The sequence below is a fragment of the Nuphar pumila genome, chromosome 9 (assembly GCF_984573655.1).
Source record: "Nuphar pumila chromosome 9, dmNupPumi1.hap1.1, whole genome shotgun sequence".
NCBI classification, from domain to species: Eukaryota; Viridiplantae; Streptophyta; class Magnoliopsida; order Nymphaeales; family Nymphaeaceae; genus Nuphar; species Nuphar pumila.
In genome coordinates, this window is record NC_143257.1 from 113,112,209 (window position 1) to 113,131,256 (window position 19,048).

Here is a 19,048-nt window from a genome sequence, read left to right on the forward strand (position 1 = left end):
ATGGGTTCTTGTTTTCCTTATTTATGCATTTAGCTTTTGTTTATTTTTATCATTCTTTCACGGCTTCCCATCAACCTATGTCACATGGGTACGGGTAGGGGGCGGAGGGTAGAATGCTGTCATTTTAAAAATTGTGGATACGGGGGCACGACTATATATATATATATATATATATATATATATATATATATATATATATATATATATATATATATATATATATATATATATATATATATATATATATATATATATATATATATATATATATATTAAAACTCGTTGTGGTTGGACTTTGGATCGAGTAAGATCCAATCTGTAGTGTATATATAGAGAGATAGATATAAGAAGATATTTTAGGGAGATTTTGGGGTTTGAAGGATTTTTTTTAAAAGGAGGGATTGGTTTGATATTTTTACTTAATACTTTTTTAAAGCAAACGGTCTCTCTCTCTCTCTCTCTCTCTCTCTCTCTCTCTCTCTCTCTCTCTCTAGAAAAGACCAACTAATAAAAAAACCAAAAAAACTGGGTTTCAAATCAAGTCTTGGTTGAACCCGACCCACAACATACACATGCCGCACCCGGTGCCCATACCCAGGCATGTCGACATGGGTATGGTGGGTTATCTGTCGTGTCTGTGTTACATAGCCATCAACCCTTCTTCCACTCCACCATCTGACCTCTTCTCCATTTATTGGTGTCTCATTGCCACATGAGCAAGGTATTCAACCCATAACCATTGAATTGTTCAAGCGGTAATGTAGTACTTTTGTTGCTCTTCTTTCTCTTATACTTTTATGAAAGATGGGTTCATAATAACAGTATCGCTCATTCTCTCTGTCTTCTTGATGACAGAATCTAGGGTTTGGATTTGGGGATTTACATGGAAAGAAATAGGCATATCCAGATATTTTCTCCAAGTTTTTGGTTGATAGATATAACTAAAAAAACAGTAAATGTTGCACATATTAATAGTGTCAAATGGCTTCCTTGTTCTCTCTTGAATTTACATAGATTTATGGCATTTTAAGCTGTGGAAATGAGCATATATGTATGGCAATAGCTATTAGTATTGCCACTCTATATACACATTATCCTTTGTATGTTGAGATGATATCTTGCCTCCTGACCAAGAAATGCTCCTTGTTAAAGACAAGGGATAGTTTTGTACACCTTAATGATATTAATATTATCACTAAGGCTACCTTTAGGTGGCATGCTTCTAACCTATGTCACATGGGTGCGGGGGTGTGGCACTTTCAAAAAACTTGGGTGCGGGGTGCGGTATATATATATATATATATATATAAAGTCCAAAAGTTGGACATAAATGACCCTGGGTGCGATCAACGCACCCAGGGTCAGGTTGATCGCACTGGGTGACGGGTGCGGCACCTAGTTGGCCGAGTCCCTGTGACCAAGGTTTTAAAACTCGTCGAGTCAACTCGGTGACTCGGCTCGACTCTCCAACGAGTCAACCCGGCAAGGTAAACTCGTTTTGCGAAAACGCGGCCTTGACTCAGCATGACTCGGGCGAGTTTTGGGCACTTTTTCTTTTTTCATTTTTCAAAGGCTATGGGCAATTTTTTCATATGTAAGTGTTCATTTTTCAAAGAACAAATAGCATAATAACAATAGGCTTACCAACTTAATATAAAATCACAAAATTAGTAACAGTCTATGGGCAATTTTTTCCAATTGCCATGCTGCTATACAATGATTAGAGTGCAATACCTTTGTTCTAATAAAGCATGTAAAAAAAAGGTCATGTTCGGTTACATTCACCATAAAAGATAGAACACCTGATTGCAGTGAAAATGTGTTTTATATGTGATTCCACACCAAAAAATGATTTCTCAAAAATGAGGTAGTCCTCAACAAATTGGCTTTTGATTGATCTTTAAGAGTAAGTTGTTGACAAATTCAGTCACAATGCAAGTGCCTTTTTGGAAGCATTCATCTTTTGTCACTATCTCTGATTTTCAAATCATCTGTAACAAATGCCAAAACTATCTAAGTTCCCTCACTCTATGTTTCCTGTCATAGTTTTCTTCTCTAAGTCGTCGATCTCACGATGGTACCACTTATAATACAAAAAATCCACTTTGCAGATTTTATTGACAAGTTTTTTGCTAAGTAATGTGATTATGATTCTTAATTGTCATAAATAAATATTCATTTTGGCTTTTCATTTATCTGGGAATAAGTCTTCAATTTGCAGATATTGCCACCAACGGCTAAAGATTATTTGTAAGAAAATTTGAAAGACGTGTTCCTGCTTGTGTAGTTTCTTTAGTAAATGTGAGATTTGAATTAAGAGCAGTATTACTTAAGGTTTTAAAACTCGTCGAGTCAACTCGGTGACTCGGCTCGGCTCGGCTCGGCTCGGCCCTCCAACGAGTCAACCCGGCAAGGTAAACTCGTTTTGCAAAAACTCAGCCTTGACTCGGGCGAGTTTTGGGCACTTTTTTCTATTTTCAGATATGTTTATTAGTGCATATGAAAATGATCTCACATTTAGTGCATATGAAAATTATCAGATGTGTTTATTATATTTGCTAAGAAGCACACAACATTAGAATGAATAAAAACTTCATTGGAAACATATAAGATTGAAATTCTTTTTTTTTAGTTTTTTACACAAAGTTATGCTCTTAAAATCTATCAATTATATTCATGATTTCAAATTTCATCAACCTGGTATCTATGTTAAGACAATGTTCTAATGGCTAATTCATATAGATGCAATAAGGCTTGGCAATGTTGCTTTGTGGTGTTTGTGACGATGATAAAGACCAAAGATTCAGGATTTATGATCCATAAAAGGCCAAATTCAATTCATGGTCTGTGTTCTGTATTAACTAGTGCTATTCATTCAATTGACTTGCAAATTGCAAAATAATCTATATTCCTACTTGTATTCCATGCTTTAATGTACTTATACTTTTGGAAATCCTTCATAGGGAACATGTTGAGGCGATTTATTAGGGGCATATTTCTATAATTTCCAATGTCTGGGAAGACATTTTTTTAGATAGATGCTAAGTGGTTAAGATTATCTAGGTCATATTCTCTGTTGTTTGTCACTAGTAATGACAATTTAAATGACAAACCTTTATATATTTTTACTAGTCGCTAGTAATTAGGTCAAATCAAAAGTTAACAAAACCCGGTCCGAGTCACCGAGTTGACCCGCCGAGTCACGAGTCGAGTCCCGAGTCACGGGTTTTAAAACCTTGGTTTTACTTGATGTTATTTTACTTATTAATCAATTAAACTAGTAATTAAGTCATTCTATAAACCTTTATATGTTTAAATGACAATTTATATATTGTATTTCTTTAAAAATCAAAAGTTAACAAAACCTAGTCCGAGTCACCGAGTTGACCCGCCGAGTCACGAGTCAATAAAGAACGAGTCGAGTCTCGAGTCACTGGGTTTTAAAACCCTGCTTGTGACATAGCTTCTAACTATTACAAATGTCGACTGAGGTTTAAGAATGAAAGGGTGAAAACCAATAACAACATGAATGTTGAAAGACAATTCCGGATCCAGAACAACGGGTTGTGCCACTTCATCCTTCATAATGGAAGTAGTAATGAAATTTTGATTTGCTTCTAAAGTGACACCCTAATTTGAGCTGATTAATACAAGTACAGGACTAAAGATGTAGCCCCCCATCAATCAAGAAGATTAAGGGGGGTCATGAATGGTATAGTTGACTTATCCCTTTTTATTCTTCTTCTAACTTCATTCTTCTCCCAATACCACTGGTTGATACCAAATATATACATCTTAATCACCACTGAATCATAACAATGAAATCCACACTATAAATTTTAAAATATCTCGCTTCCGCTTCTCATTTTGTTTCCCGCTACTGCTTCCTAGTCTGGTAACCTTGTGATAGACTACCTTAAAACTCATATACATGAGATAATAAAGATCCATAAAAATTATTGGATCATCATATCAAACTAAAGCTAGCAACACATACACATGTACACAAGTGGGCACACACACACATACACACAAATGAGGGGGGAGAGAGAGAGAGAGAGATGAAACTCATTTTTGCAATGACCAGGTGGAAAGTAGTTGTTTCCTTCTGGTGTCTAATACAATCGTTTCTTTCTGGGACAAAAGGTCAAATGAGGATCCCCCTGAAATGCAAGAATTAAGATCTTGTACAGTGTAATTAAAAATGCGCCTCAAGGCACAAAAAGCGTGTCTTGCCTCAAGGCGAGGGGCTTTATGCCTTGAGGCGCGTATATAAAGCGCAAAACCCTTCAAAACTGAACAAGAAATGTGGATATCAACTTAAAAGTTTATAACATTATTCAGTTCTATGGAACCATGTACAATTATCTTATTAATCAGAAATTTGAAACAACAATACCAGTGCAAAAGACTCTATCCTGAACTGAAGCCTCCTACAACAAACAAAGAAGTGCATACCTTCAAGGCCATCTCTGTGTGATCATCCAAAAGATAGAAAGTCAAAGATTCTACAGCAGAGTGTCTCCCAATGTCAAAAGTACTAGCATAATCATCAACCACTTGCCTCCATTCCCCATCAGGGATGGTCCAATGACGATCAAACAAGTAATACAGCAACTGGATTTACATCAAGGAAACAAAAGACAGGCTTAGAAAGAAATTTGGAACTAAAGGTTGCCAGGATACAATGGCCCGCTTTGCAACAACTAGATCAGAACTTCCTCGTAGGAAAAGCATATCGATAGCAGCTCGCAAATTTTCAAAAGGGTAGCTTCCTGTCATTCCATCTATTTTTGATCTGCTATCTTTCTGGAGACATGCAACTTCAAGTTCTGATCTCTCCTCGTATCCTTGTTCAATCCCAAGATTTGACAAAGCATCCTCAATGAACAAAGTAGATCCAGGTTGTGCAGCAAATTCAGTAACATTACTTATGAATTCAGGCCAGGAGCGCTCACGGGCAGCAGATTTCCTTTCATTAACTACAGAGCGCCATGAGGAAATAGTTGGATAACGTGATGGCATATGCTCAAGAAACTGATGCCTTAAGCACCATTGCATAACTTCCAAATGCTGAAATGGCAAAAAAGGAAAAAAATCAGAGAAAGAAAGTGAAAAATGTAATTTTTCATTGAAATTATACTGTATCCATTTTCTTTAGTCATGGAAGACTAGAAAATAATAGAAAACAAATGAAACCAGCTTAGCCATCGATCACCATTTGGTAATTTTTATTAATTATAAAAGACTCCATGAAAGCATCATTTTAGGACAAAAAAAGCACTTATCATTTAGTAATAACCATCAAATCACATGGTTACATTGAAAAATTCCACCAACTAAAAAGGACATGCATACAACTAAGACAATGTACAATGAGTGAATCAGGAACACACAAAACATTATTTATCATCAACATGCAAAAAAACCGAAAGATTGTTAACTCCAAAGCAAGATAAGGAAGAATCCGCATAATAGCTTCTTTGGTTGTGCTCATATTTCGATTTTTTTTTTCCAAATAGCTTGGTAGGATGAGATTGTGCAAGTAACAAAGATGCCAGTCTAAGATCTCTACTTCTAGCTCCTTCGGCAAATAAGGGGAAGACGCAAAGATGAAACCGTGAAGAACAGCAGGACGTCTCACCCTAACTGAGTGACGTCTTTTGATATTTATATGTTGCCTACAGTTACAATAATGCCCCTCTCTCTTTATGACGTTTTTACATAATGCATATCGGTATATGGATCCAAAACCCTCTATATTCTAACATGCCCCCTCAAATTGAGTGTGGCCGATGACCATGGACAGTTTAGATTTTAGATTCCAGTGACAACGAATCGTAAGAGCCTTGGTGAGAAGATCAGCCACCTGGTTTTCCCCTCGAATAAGCATGGGGGAATTTGATCATGCATATTTTAGTCATATTTTTACATATTTCTATGCATGATCTTGCGCATATTCAAGGTTTAAAAGTCCGTGTTTAGTCTATTTTGATGTGTTGTCGTACAGGACAGCTTTGTGTCGAATTCCGTATCAAATTTGGAGTGAAAAATGAGCAAATTGGAGCAAATGGAAGTGTTTTGGATCTAGCCCGATAAACGAATCAGGTAAAATTTTAAAACTCCAGATTTGACCCACTTGTGTTTGAGAAATATCTTAGTTTTTAACATGTTTTAAAAATAACATCTTAAATTGAGGCATTTTGAAAATCGCTGAAATTAAGAGTCTTTTTGAGAAAGTTTCTAAAAAAAAAAACTTCTAACCCTAACCCATGTTATAAAAAGGATTTTTAAAAAAAGGGGAGGCGTCTTTCTCCCCTTGGAATTCACCCCCCCTCTCTCTCTCTCTCTCTCTCTCTCTATATATATATATATATATATATATCTTCTTCTCTTTTCTCTTTCGTCCTCTCCTCTTTCTTCTTCCTTTATTCTTCGTCTTCTTCCTTCTCCTCTCTTGGATTAAAGCTGACCTCTAGAGGTGCGTGACACGTTTTAGAAAAGAGAGAAGGCCGCTCTTTCTCTCCCTAGTCCGTCGAAGGCAAACCCAAGGTGAGTCTCTTGTCCCCCTTTTCTTTATATTTTTATTTATTGTAGTTTGCTGCATATAGATTAGTTTTCTTTAATTTCTGCACGCATTAGTTTGTCTTTTTTCTGTTAGTTTGCTGCATAGGTTAGTTTTTCTGATTAGATTATTTCCACATTATAGTTTAGTTTTTTTTTTACTTGTTTAAACAGAAAACAACAAAGGGGGGGGGGGGGGGGGGGGGGGGAAGGTTATTTTTATATCAGAACTGCCGACCAGATCAAGCCAGCAGGTTAGACATCAATCAGTAGAACCAATCAGGCCAGACCCGATCTGCCAACCAGATTTGCTGACCAGATCTGTCAGCAGACCAGGCCAGCCGACTTCCAGCCTGATCAGGCTGCCGATCTGCAGCTTGATCAGTTGACTGATCTGCCGGTCTGATTGCCCATTCTGAGTTGCTGACCAATCTGCAGGTCATCCTTTAGAAGGGCAACAGCTTAACCTGATTCATGTGCTTTAATTTTTTTTTATTTTTGTTAGTTAGTGATAGATTAGTAGTTTATTACTTTTCCAGTATTAGATTAGCATAGTAGCTCACGGTTCTGCTGCATATTGAGTTACAAATAAAAAAAAATCTGGTTTTGGAAATCGCGATTTGGCAAACCGTATGCTAAATAATATTTTTTAGTTTTGACCTTTCCTTTCCTTAGATTTAGATACATATAGATTTTTATTTTTAGATTCAATTCAATTATTAGTTTATTGCAACTCACCGTAACTAGAATAGGTAGTTTAGTTGCTTTTGTTCTTGTGTGGTTTTGAGTTCTGCGGGTGGGCGTGAGCTTCTTGATTTCTATTGAAACGCGACAACAATAAACATACCAGGGCCATACACGCACGAATAACAAGAACTAGATTGAGATTAAATGAGGACCTGCGACTTTTATTTTCTTATTTTTTTAAGGATTTAGGCCATTTAATTAATCTGGGTTGTAATAATTTTATTTCCGCTCAGACACTTGTAATAGGTTTAATTGGGCTTTGTTTACTTTTAAGGTAATAAAGATTGTTTTGTTTGGAGTACGAGGTTTTAACCCATTCCCTGAGTTTGACCCGGACTTCATCACTAGTGTGAACCAGTTATTTATAATTTGATGCTGACAATTTTTCTTGAAAGTACATTTTAAAATACTTTTAAGAAAAAAAGTTGCATCCAAGGTTGTTAAATGCGATGAGGCGAAGCGAGGCGTTGAGCATGTTATGAAGCGAGGCGTAAGCCTCGAGGCGTTGAAGCGTAAGCTTCATGATCAGAATAATAAAATATATAATATTAATAAAATGTTTCTTTCTAAATTATTTATTATAACTAAATTAATCATATAACTATAACTTTTTTTTAAAGGCAAGCTGGGTTAGGCGGACCCCTATCAGATCCCATGTGGGGGATTTGATCCTGGGCCTTGGTCTTGACACTGGGCCCTCCATTGGTAACCGTATAACTATAATTGTTCTATATATTACAAATTATTATTCAAGTCCAATTCAATACAAAATTATAATATATAGTCTCTCTCTCATATGATTTGGAGCTTGACCCACCAAAGTGGTCAAATAGGTTTACTTGGTTCAGCCGTAGAACTTGGGTTCCATCCCATTGCGCCAAACCCTTTTGGGGCGGATCCTGGGTAGGTTGGGCCAGAGCAGCTGGATCTAAGAGATGCGCCATGCTCCAACTGTCTTTGACTCTCATCAACAACTGTATTTTCCAAATCAACCTTTTCTGTCTACAGGATATAATTCCAATTATTAGACCAATCTGTTCACTGCTGAAGTTAGAAAATGAAAAAAAAATACATAAGATATCTGAGTTGAAGTTATAAAGTTCTTATCCTTTTGTGCCAAACAAAATGTTGTCATAAACACAGAAGAAACTGGACATGCTAAACATGAAGAAATGCCATACAGCAAGCAACATAGAGTAATTTATGCACAAATACTGGAGCGAACAAGTCATCAATCTGAAGTTCTTAGCATTGGTTCTTTTTTCTGTTTGGCCTTGGGTGAATGCTTCTTACTTTCTCTATTTTGTAGTTGTTCCCAATTTTCTCATTTTCAAATTGCCTTGCTTAAAAAAAAGCTAAAAACTTTGGAAGTATTTTTTAAAACCAGACATAATGTCAATCCAAAATCCCAAAATTTCCATGTTGTTGTGTGTGTTCTATAGCTAACAAATGAGGGGAAATGTCGCTGGCCTGCTTCAACTTAAGAAAATTAGCTATAAGATTAAAGTTGACAAGATGAACCACACATGGGTCAGGCGTTCAAAAAAAAGTTCAGAGATCATTTTGCATTACATAGAGCTTGTTAAATGAAGTATTCAAGGATGGTATTTGTTTATCACAATAAATTATTCTCTCAAGTCTAATACATTGCAGAAACTAACCTTATGTAAATACCCAACCCTTGCACTCATAATCAATGGTAGATACTTGACGAAACACTAAATACAGAACTGAATTACATCTCCAGTGAGGTATTTCATGGGGAAAAAATCCATGAATCAAAGAGCCAAAACACACATGGAATCAATGAAGCTCTTTGTCATCACATCCAAGGACCATGAAAATACAAATCAGAGCAAAAAACAAACATATTAGACAACACCAATCTGCTATGCATTATTGAGTCCACAATTTCCAGAAGTGTTCCTGAGGAGATGAATGCTCATGGCCAAACATTAATCTATGCTCTTCACAAACTCATGAGAAGCATGAATACTGATTTGGATGGATTTATGTCCTCTGTACATAGATTTGCTGTGAAAGAGAATTATGTTTCTCTCCAATACAATCCATATACACGTGCAGAGTTCAAATTCTTCAGCCGTGCTAATTGCTGCTATAAGAAAATGATACTTTGCTAAGTACAAAGAATTAAAAAAAAAAAGATTCACTACAAAATACACTAATTGCATCTTCTTGGGTGATTCATCTCATAAGATCCTCCGCCACTTTTTCCCTAAATTTCCAATAATACTGTCCTCATTTGACCTCTTTACGAAAGATGGAACTGCTGACTTCCACTTCATATATCTTCTTGTGCTTCCAACATGATTCCCTCTAGCTATTCCCAGATTTCTGTTGAAGTTTGACTCGTGTCACTGGTCCTCTGCTTGAGAGTCAATGATGACTTCCACCTATGTATGGTGTCCATATTCCCTTCCTGCTCTACCAGCTTTGGTTAGAAGAACAACAAATAATGATGGGAAAGGTAGGGTCAAAATGACCATGAAAAACAACTAACATGATGCAAAAGAAGGTGCCTGAGTCCAGACACTGGAATCTCAGTATCAACAGAAAAATTCTTCCTTCAAGTGGAGCCTAGTTGATAGCATGGCAATGAGTTCCATATCAATAGAAACCAAAAGGCATATTTAAGGACTTTAATTTGGACTTCATTTAAGTTGCATTTTATAGGCCATCTAATTTTTTGAACTTGAGTACTGGGCTGATGTCTCAGAGCTTTATACATAGTCTAGGTTCTCAAACTGCAACCTGATTCAGTCAGAGTTTAGAGTCTTCAAGACCTAGAACTTTGAGTACCAAGTTGAGATATTCAGTTCAAATATCAGGATTATGAGCCAGTACCATTTACATCAATAACACATAATAGATTTATGCCTATTTGTATCATGTAGCGCATAAGGTGCAAGTACCCATGCTCAAATATTCAAACAATATATGACTAGCATGGGAAACCTCATATGAAGTTAAACTTCGTTTGTGGAAGTGGAAATCAAAGAGTCTTTCAAATTTTGATGTTTACAGATTCCTCCAAGAATGTTAACTAATTTAATTAGAAATATGACAGTATGTCGAATCGATCGAACACAGGCAGCAGGGGCCGTCGCCCCTACCGGCCTGCTGAAAAAGAAACAGAGACGAAGAAGACAAGGATGAAGAAGAAGAAGAGGACATCCATGGGGGAGAGGGGGGTTACGAATAGAGCAGGGGTGGCAAAGAGCGCTGCCCCGTGCCAGCCGATCTTCCGAAAAAGCACGGCGAACCAGAGAGAGACGGAGCAGGGAAGGGGGCAGCGCCCCTCCCCTGCGAGCCTAACACAGAGTGAGAGAGGAGGAGAGGTCACCTGAGAGGGATGGATGCGCAGGGTTCTTCGGCGAGGGTCGTCGACGAGGTTGCCTGCGTCGATCCCGGCAAACAGAAGAAGGGGATGAAGGAGAGGAAGAACGAGAAGAAGAAGAAAAGACAACACAGGAAGAGGGGGTTACCTGCGAGGTGGAGCCCATGGACGGATGGGTGTCGGGAGAGAGAGGTGGAAGCAGGGACTCAGGGAGGTGCTCGTCGGATTGAGCCTACCGGCGAGACGGGGCTCCGACGAGGGCTCGAGGCAGGGTGGGCTCGAGAGTGAGGGGGTTCAGGCAAAACAGCGAGAGAGAAAGGCAGCGGGGATTCGGAGGGTACCTAGGGGTTGCCCAGGGGTGTCCCCGACAGCGGATTTTGGCAGGAAAGGGGTGGTCTACACAGATGCGTACACTCTAAAGCGAAGCGCGTTTCGACTTGAGGCGTGCGCTTCACATGAGTGAAGCGTGCGTTTCAAGCCTGAAATGCCTCAATGCAACGCCTCAATACCTTGAGCGTGTGCTTCGCCTATGAGGCGTACGCTTCAGGTATTGAGGCGTACGCCTCTCACAACACGGGTTGCATCACTAGGCTTGTACTCTAAGATCATATCAAATTCTGTTAGAAAACCTTGCCAGTCGGCTTGTCTTGGACTCAGCTTCTTTTGAGTTTGAAAGTAGCTCATTGAAACATTTTCGGTGTGCACAACGAATTGCGACCCCAAAAGATATTGTCTCCATGTGCGGAGACAATTCACGACCGCCAACATCTCGCGCTCGTGCACAATGTATCAATGCTTGGTGTCATTTAGCTTTCGGCTCTCGAATGCAATGGGATGTCATTCCTGGAGCAACACCCCTCCAATTGCAAAGTTAGACGCGTCAGTCTGCACTTTAAATGACTGCTGACAATCTGGCAAACTTAGCACTGGTTCTTCTATCAGGGCGCACTTTAACTCATCAAAAGCTTTTTGACATGCATCAGAGCATAGCCATGGTCTGTCTTTCTTCAGCAGATCAGTGAGTGACGCAACAATCTGTGTGAAAAAGTCCATTTGTCTATGTTTTCTTTACTTGTATTTGTTATTTTGTATTCCGGGTCTGAATAATATATCAGACCCGACCCATACTGTAAATGAAGGATATATATACATGTTGTAGGTCATGATTTCCACAACCGCACCTCCTCCTTTCTCTTTCATCTCTCCTTTCACGTGATACAGATCCTAGTGAAATCTGACATGGTATCAGAGCAGAGATCCATCTAGGGCTTCGAAGCTGCTTCCAGAAGGTCTGACCTAAGAGATCGACCTGCATCCAATCAAGAGGTTTTCTTCTTCTACACTTTTCTTCCATCTTCTTCTTCTTTCTTTCATTTACTCTACTATTCTTCGTGCCTGAATATTCAGATTTAACGTGAATCTGCGTTAGACCTAAAAGGCTTCAGTTCTTTTTTCTATTTTCGTCTCACGGTTTGTATTGAATATTCAGATCTGATAGTGTACATGCGTCATATCTGAAATATTCAATCCTTGCGTCAGATCCCAAATTTTCTTGATCGTGCATATTCACCATCTCGCACTTCCTCATTCTGTCATATCTGGAATACTCAGATCTAATCGTGAATATTCTTGGTCTCGCAATTCCTATTTCTGCCAAACCTTGTCTGAAACAATCGGATCTGATCATCCATCAGTATCAGATCTGGAATACCATATTTCTTGATTGTTGAATCACACAAATCAATGTGCCTACAAATCGTTGTGCATGAAATACACCTGTTGTCAAATTCCATATTCACGAAACCCTTTGTTCTTGAACCATCATAGTTCCCATATGCGATTTATTAAAGTTTGTTCAGCGTGAGCCGTTCAAATCCCTTTCCTACATTTATCACAGCAAAAAAAAGGACAAAGGCAAGAAGGGACGACCAACAAGTTTCTCAAGCAGTGGACTGTGCATCTCGTGAATACCTTGTTAACTTTTAAGCTATTTTACAGGGACTCGGCAAACCGGGTGTCGCACCCGCATCGATGCGACACGGGTGCGCGTGCGGGTGCGGCACCCGGTGCAGTCAACCCGACCTTGGGTGCGTTGACCGCACCCAAGGACTCGCACCGGGGGAGAGCCCCCGGACCCCCATTTCTGCAAGGGCAAAAACTCTGAATCAGGCTCCACAACTCATCAACTCGACCCCTCCCCTACACAATATATATATATATATATATATATATATATATATATATATATATATATATATATATATATATATATATATATATATATATATATATTGCCACACTCCCGCACCCAAGTTTTTTGAAAGTGTCGTACCCCCGCCCCCGCACCCATGTGACATAGCTTTTAAGCTATAGACTCCTCCCATTCTTCCCAATCTGGTCTCTCTTTGAGTTTTCTCAATCAACTTGTTTCTGAAAAATTGATCACCTCAAACTTCTTGATTTGGAAAAGACAGATCATTCCTTTTATAAAGAGTTAAGGTCTCTTAGGTCATCTAGATGAAACCACTTCAGCTCTACTGGAATTTGTTGCGCAAGAAGAGAAGGATGATAAAAGGGGCAATCTCAATTGTGTATGTCAAAAATGCAGAATATCTCAACTGAAAAAAGAAAGATCAGTCAGTGGTTGCGTACATTACCTCTACACTCTCTCAAGAGGTACTTATTGCAATTCCTGACAATTGCACAACCATGCAACTTTGAGAGATACTAGTTCAGACATATTCACAAGTTTCTCAAGCAATAATGGTTTTTCTCAAGAGAGAATTTCAGCTACTGAGAAAAGACTCCATGACTATCATGGAGTATCTAAACAAGATTAAGACTATCACAAATCCATTTGCGGTTATAGGATGTGCAGTGAGCGACGGTGATATGGTGCAGCAAACCATGAGTGGATTGGGATCAAAATATACCATGATTGTTACTTTATTATTGTATTTGCCTGCTCTTCCCACCTTTGATGAGCTTCGAGCTAAATTAATTCAGTATGAAATGACTCTAAAAGGCTTTTCTGAGGATAATCACACTCATACGAATACCCAAGAGATCTTTGCCATAGGAATGACTTATGGTCGAGGACGAGGGCGAGGAGGACAAGGGTAAAATGGACATGGGGGACGTGGATTACTTCCCACTAACACCGTTACTCAGGGATCAAGACCCATTCCCAAATGTTTCTTTTGCAACAAAAGGGGGCATATCAAGGCGAATTGTTGGCATAATCTTGAAAATAAAGGAAAGTCCCATCAGGCAACATCCAAAAAGAAGTCCATCAACACCAAAAATAGTGGAGAGATTAAAGAGTTGTTAATATTTGCCTTGTCGGGATTGAATCTAAAGCAGAATGAACAAGGAACTTGGTTCGTTGACTCTGGGGCAGCAACTCACGTGACCGATGATGCAAGTAAACTTTCAAACCTATTCCTTATTTTGGAAAAAGTAAGATTGTCACTGGAGATGGATTTTACCACCCTGTTACTCACATTGAAAAGTCTATCAACCCCATGTCACATTCTACTCTTAAACTCTCCAATGTCCTTCATGCTCCTAATATCAAGAAAAATATTCTCTCTGTTTCTAAACTTGTTGATGATAATCATGCTTCAGTCGAATTTACTCCCTTCTCTGTGCAGATCAAAGACCTTTGCACGAGGGAAACATTCGTTGAAGGAAAAAAACAAGGCAATATGTATGTCTTTCAAGAAGATCCATGTCATTCGGCCTGTCCTGCTCACCCGGATTTGAAGTCTCCATTAGAGTTATGTCTTTCTAAAAATGTTCTTAGTATTTCTGAATGTAATAAGTCTTCTCTATTGCACAATCGTTTAGGACATTGTGGGAGTCATTTTATTGAGAAACTTGTTTCTAATAATCTCATTCCAAAAGAAAGTCTCAATGTGGAAAAGAGAAGTCAAAAGTGTTCCAGTTGTCTTTTATGCAAGTCATGTATTACCTTTTTGTTTCATTAATAAGAGAGCTTCAAAGCCTTTTGAGATAATATGTTCTGATGTATGGGGGCCTGCTCCAGTGATCTCTGGATCTGGAAGCAAGTACTATCTAATTTTTGTTGACAGTTACTCTCGATACACCTGAATATACTTCATGAAAAATAAGTCTGAAGCTTTCCTTTTGTTTCAGAACTTCCCGTCCTTAGTAAAGAATCAATTCTCCGAATCCATTCAATTTTTCCAATGTGATGGAGGAGGGGAGTTCACATCCAGTGACTTCATTTTTTTCTTCAAAATAATGGGATAGGAAGAAGAGTGTCCTACCCACAACAGAATGGGATTGTTGAGTGCAAACATAGGCATATTGTTGAAAGTGCGATGAGTATGCTTCATGACGGTCATCTTCTCATTAATCTGTCGACAGAAGCCTTTCATTCTGCTGTACATGTGATAAATAGACTGCCCATGGTTGTTTTAGAAAACAAGTCTCCTTATTATTGCCTTTTTGGAATTCATCCTGATTATCATGACTTAAGTATTTTTGGATGTGTTTGTTATGTGCATATTGATCAGTCTTTGAAAAACAAGTTTCAGGATAAGGCTCAGAAGTGTAGATTTGTGGGATATGCGGATGACTACAAAGGATACAGATGTTATGATCCCATTAGCAGACACACCAAAATCTTGAGAAATGTTGTTTTTGACGAGCTGGACTTCGATCATAAAATTGGCATAGGTGACATGTCCTCTACCTCAGTTGAAGTTTATTACCCTTGGCTGAATCCAAAGCTCTTTGATAGTTCGAATGAAGAATGTCATTCAGACTGTGTGCAACACGAAGAAGAGAGTCTCAAGATCATTGGTACATCAGAATCGCAGAACTCTGAAGCAGCACCACTATTGGAATCAGGAAGATATAAGGCAGAGTTACCGAAAGCGCCTATGTAGTAGGGAAAGTGCGCTTCCCCACGTGTTTCAGAAGTGCAAAACATCACGCTTTCGAAATGCATGGGGAAGCGTCCCTTTTTTTGGGGAAGCGTGCTTCCCTTTTATGGAAAATGTGCTTCCCATACACGCTTCCCTCTTTTTTTCATTATTTTTATTTTTTTCTTCTTCCTTTTTCACTTCCCCCTCGCTTCCTAGGTCACTTCTGCTTCGCTTCCAAGACAGTTCATGATTTGCTTCTAAGTCGTTCAACGCTTCCCGCTTCTTAAAATTTTGAAAGTGCCTCGCTTCCCGTATCGCTTCCCACTCCCGCTTCCTCTACTGGCAACCATGGTATAAAGGCATTTCCTACACCAGACAGAGAAGGGTTGCTTCAAGACTCCTAAATCGGGCTCAAGAGGCTGCACCTACCTCCTCACACACCCTTGACGTCAGAAGATCCAATCGCATGTGGCATCCTATTGATAGGTGGGTCAGCTACAACAATTTTTCCATGGATTTTCAACTCTTTTTTACTTCTCTCAACAAGGAAGATGTGTAATGAAAAAGGGAGGAGCGACGGAAGCACCAATAAAGCAAATCACTCTTCAAGAGTGATTCCAAGAGCCAAGAACACAACACTAAAAGTGTATACAAAAACCCACAAAAGGGAAAAATGACCAAAAGTCATAAGTTGGATATTATTGAAGAAGGAAAAAAGAGGGTAAACAACCCTTACAATACAAGAGGAAAACCTCCTCTATTTATAGAGGAGGGAGCCATGTAGAAGGGACCACAAGGGGCTCCCATGTAGTCGTTGGGAGCCCCAATGACTACATCTGTGGGGCCCTTGTGGTCTTACAAAAAGGTAAAAAATAAAAAAGAAAAAAGAAAAAAAGGAAGAAAGGAAAAATAGAAAAAGGGAAAAAGGGGTTACATGGGATTTTACCAAAATACCCCTATCGGGTATTTTGAGAATCAAAAAAGAAAAAAACTGTATATATATATACATAATTTAACATGCCCCCTCAAACTTTACGGGGAGAAGACCGAAAGTTTGCCAAGAAGAAACATAAATCGTGGAGTTGGAGCCTTGGTGAAGAAGTCAGCCAGTTGATATTCTGAAATGACGTATGGTAATGTGATGGTTCTTCTGAGGTATTCATCTCGATATGCTTGGTCCGTTCGTGAAACGTATGGTTGCTTGCAATGTAGATCGCACTTTTGTTATCACAGCAGAGCTTGGTGGGTGAGGAAATGAGGACACCCATGTCACCAAGGAGCCCTTTGAGCCACACGATTTTCATTGTTGTCATTGTCATAGCCCGATATTCAGCTTCAGTGGATGATGGAGAGACATTTTGCTGCTTCTTGCACCTCCACGAGATGAGAGAAAGTTTACACGGAACAACCACCTGGATACTATGAGGAAGATTGTAAGACAAATGTATGCAGACTAAAAAGGGCTATCTATAGCCTAAAGCAAGCATCTCACTCTTGGTTTGATAACTTCTCTCTTGAGATTCAAAAGCATGGCTTTGCTCACTCCCTACTAGATCACTCATTGTTCATCTTTAGAGGGCAAAATGTGATCACCTTATTGCTAATTTATGTTGATGATATTGTCATCACAGGAAACTCTGAAGATCATATCAAAGAAGTAAAGAAACTACTGAGTCAGAGATTCAAAATGAAAGACCTTGGTGCCCTACGTTATTTTCTTGGAGTTGAAGTTGATAGCCGAGATGATGGGATGACTCTCACTCAACACAAGTATACGATGGGCATTCTAACCAAAGTAGGTATGAAGGATTGTAAACCTCTAGGGACTCCAAGTATTCTTCACCAAAAATTGAGTGCTCAAGATGGAGACTTGTGTGAGGATCCCACCAGGTATCGCAGCCTAATAGGGATGTTACAATATCTCACATTCATTCGACCTGATATTGTTTATTCAGTCAATCAGGTGTCTCAGTTCATGCATGAACCGCATACTGGGCATATGGAGGTTGTTAAAAGGATACTCAGATATCTGAAATGAACAGTTGGGGATGGATTGATATATTCTCCAAAACCATCTGGCAAGGACATGTACGAGATTACAGTATATTGTGATGAGACTGGGCAGGGGATCCAGATGAACGAAGGTCTACATCAAGATATTGCATCTTCATTGGAAGAAACTTAGTATCCTGAAGCAGTAAAAAACAAAAGGCCATTGCTAGATCAAGTACTGAGGCTGAGTACAGATCCATGGTTGCCGCTACGGCTAAAGTCACATGGGTCAGGTATTTGCAAACTGAAGTGGGAGAAGTGATATCTCAGTTTGTCTTGTTGTGCGACAATCAAAGTGCTCTCAACATGTCATTCAATCCGGTTCATCACAATCGTGCCAAGCACATTGAGATAGATCAACATTTTGTGAGACAAAAGGTTGAAGAAAAGGAGATTGAGCCCGAATTTGTTAACACTGAAAGACAAGTTGCAGACATATTCACAAAAGGCTTGACCAAGGATCGTTTTTGGACACTTAAAAGGCAAGTTGTTCATGGTTCAAAACCGTGATCAACTTGAGGGAGGGGTGAAAAAGTTCATTTGTCTATGTTTTCTTTACTTGTATTTGTTATTTTGTATTCCGAGTCTGGATAATATATCAGACCTGACCCATACTGTAAACGAATGATATATATACATGCTTTAGGTCACGATTTCAGCATTGGAAATCGTGACAACCGCAGCACCTCCTTTCTCTTTCATCTCTCTTTTCACGTGTGACAGATCCTAGTGAAATCTAACACTGTGAATATCCCTTGATGAATCACCGATAATAATTGGCAAGTCCTAAAAAAGAAGGCGGTTCCCAAGCTTGAATAACTTCAATCTTCTTATGGTCCATTTTCAGTGTGCCTCCTCCTACAATATGACCAAGGAAGTGAACTTTCTTCTGCCCAAATAGACACTTCTCCCTCTTGACGTACAACTCGTGGTCCTTCAGAGTCTGAAACACAATTTGAAGGTGTTGAATATGCTACTCGATAAAGTTGTTGTACACCACTATGTCGTTCAACTACACGACGACAAACTTATCAAGGTGCGAAAAGAAAATTTTGTTCATCAGGGTTGAGAAGGTTGCGGGCGCGTTCGTCAGGCCGAATGGCATAACAAGGAATTTGAACGCCTCATATCACGTTACATAGGTGATTTTTGGTTCGTCCCCTTCAGCAACTCTAACTTGCCAATAGCTTGATCTCAGGTCCAACTTAGAGAAGGCCTTTGCCTTTTCAAGCTGATTAAACGTCTGTTGCACCTAGATGGACATGCGAATAGGATGAGGTTGTTGCTGAACGGAACCAACGTAAGTTGCATTATTTGATGGCTAAAATGAAAAACTACTAGTAGGCGGATTGGAGGTGCTGCTGTCAACTAATAAAGGAGGATCTACAGTGTTGTTGACCACCTTTTTTATTAGAAACTTGTTTAAAAAAAT

The 19,048-nt window shown here is 39.0% G+C and overlaps 1 protein-coding gene across 1 annotated transcript in view; it reads right to left on the reverse strand.

Moving 5' to 3' along the window:
* Nucleotides 1-19,048, reverse strand: part of LOC149828919 (E3 ubiquitin-protein ligase HOS1-like) — a 39,140-nt gene that overhangs the window by 10,113 nt on the left and 9,979 nt on the right. Inside the window, exons 5-6 of the mRNA XM_090017800.1 lie at nucleotides 4,687-5,073; nucleotides 4,459-4,617 (exon numbers count right to left, since the gene is read on the reverse strand). Coding sequence (XP_089873926.1) covers nucleotides 4,459-4,617; nucleotides 4,687-5,073 — 546 coding nt within the window. The remainder of the gene's footprint in view (nucleotides 1-4,458; nucleotides 4,618-4,686; nucleotides 5,074-19,048) is intronic.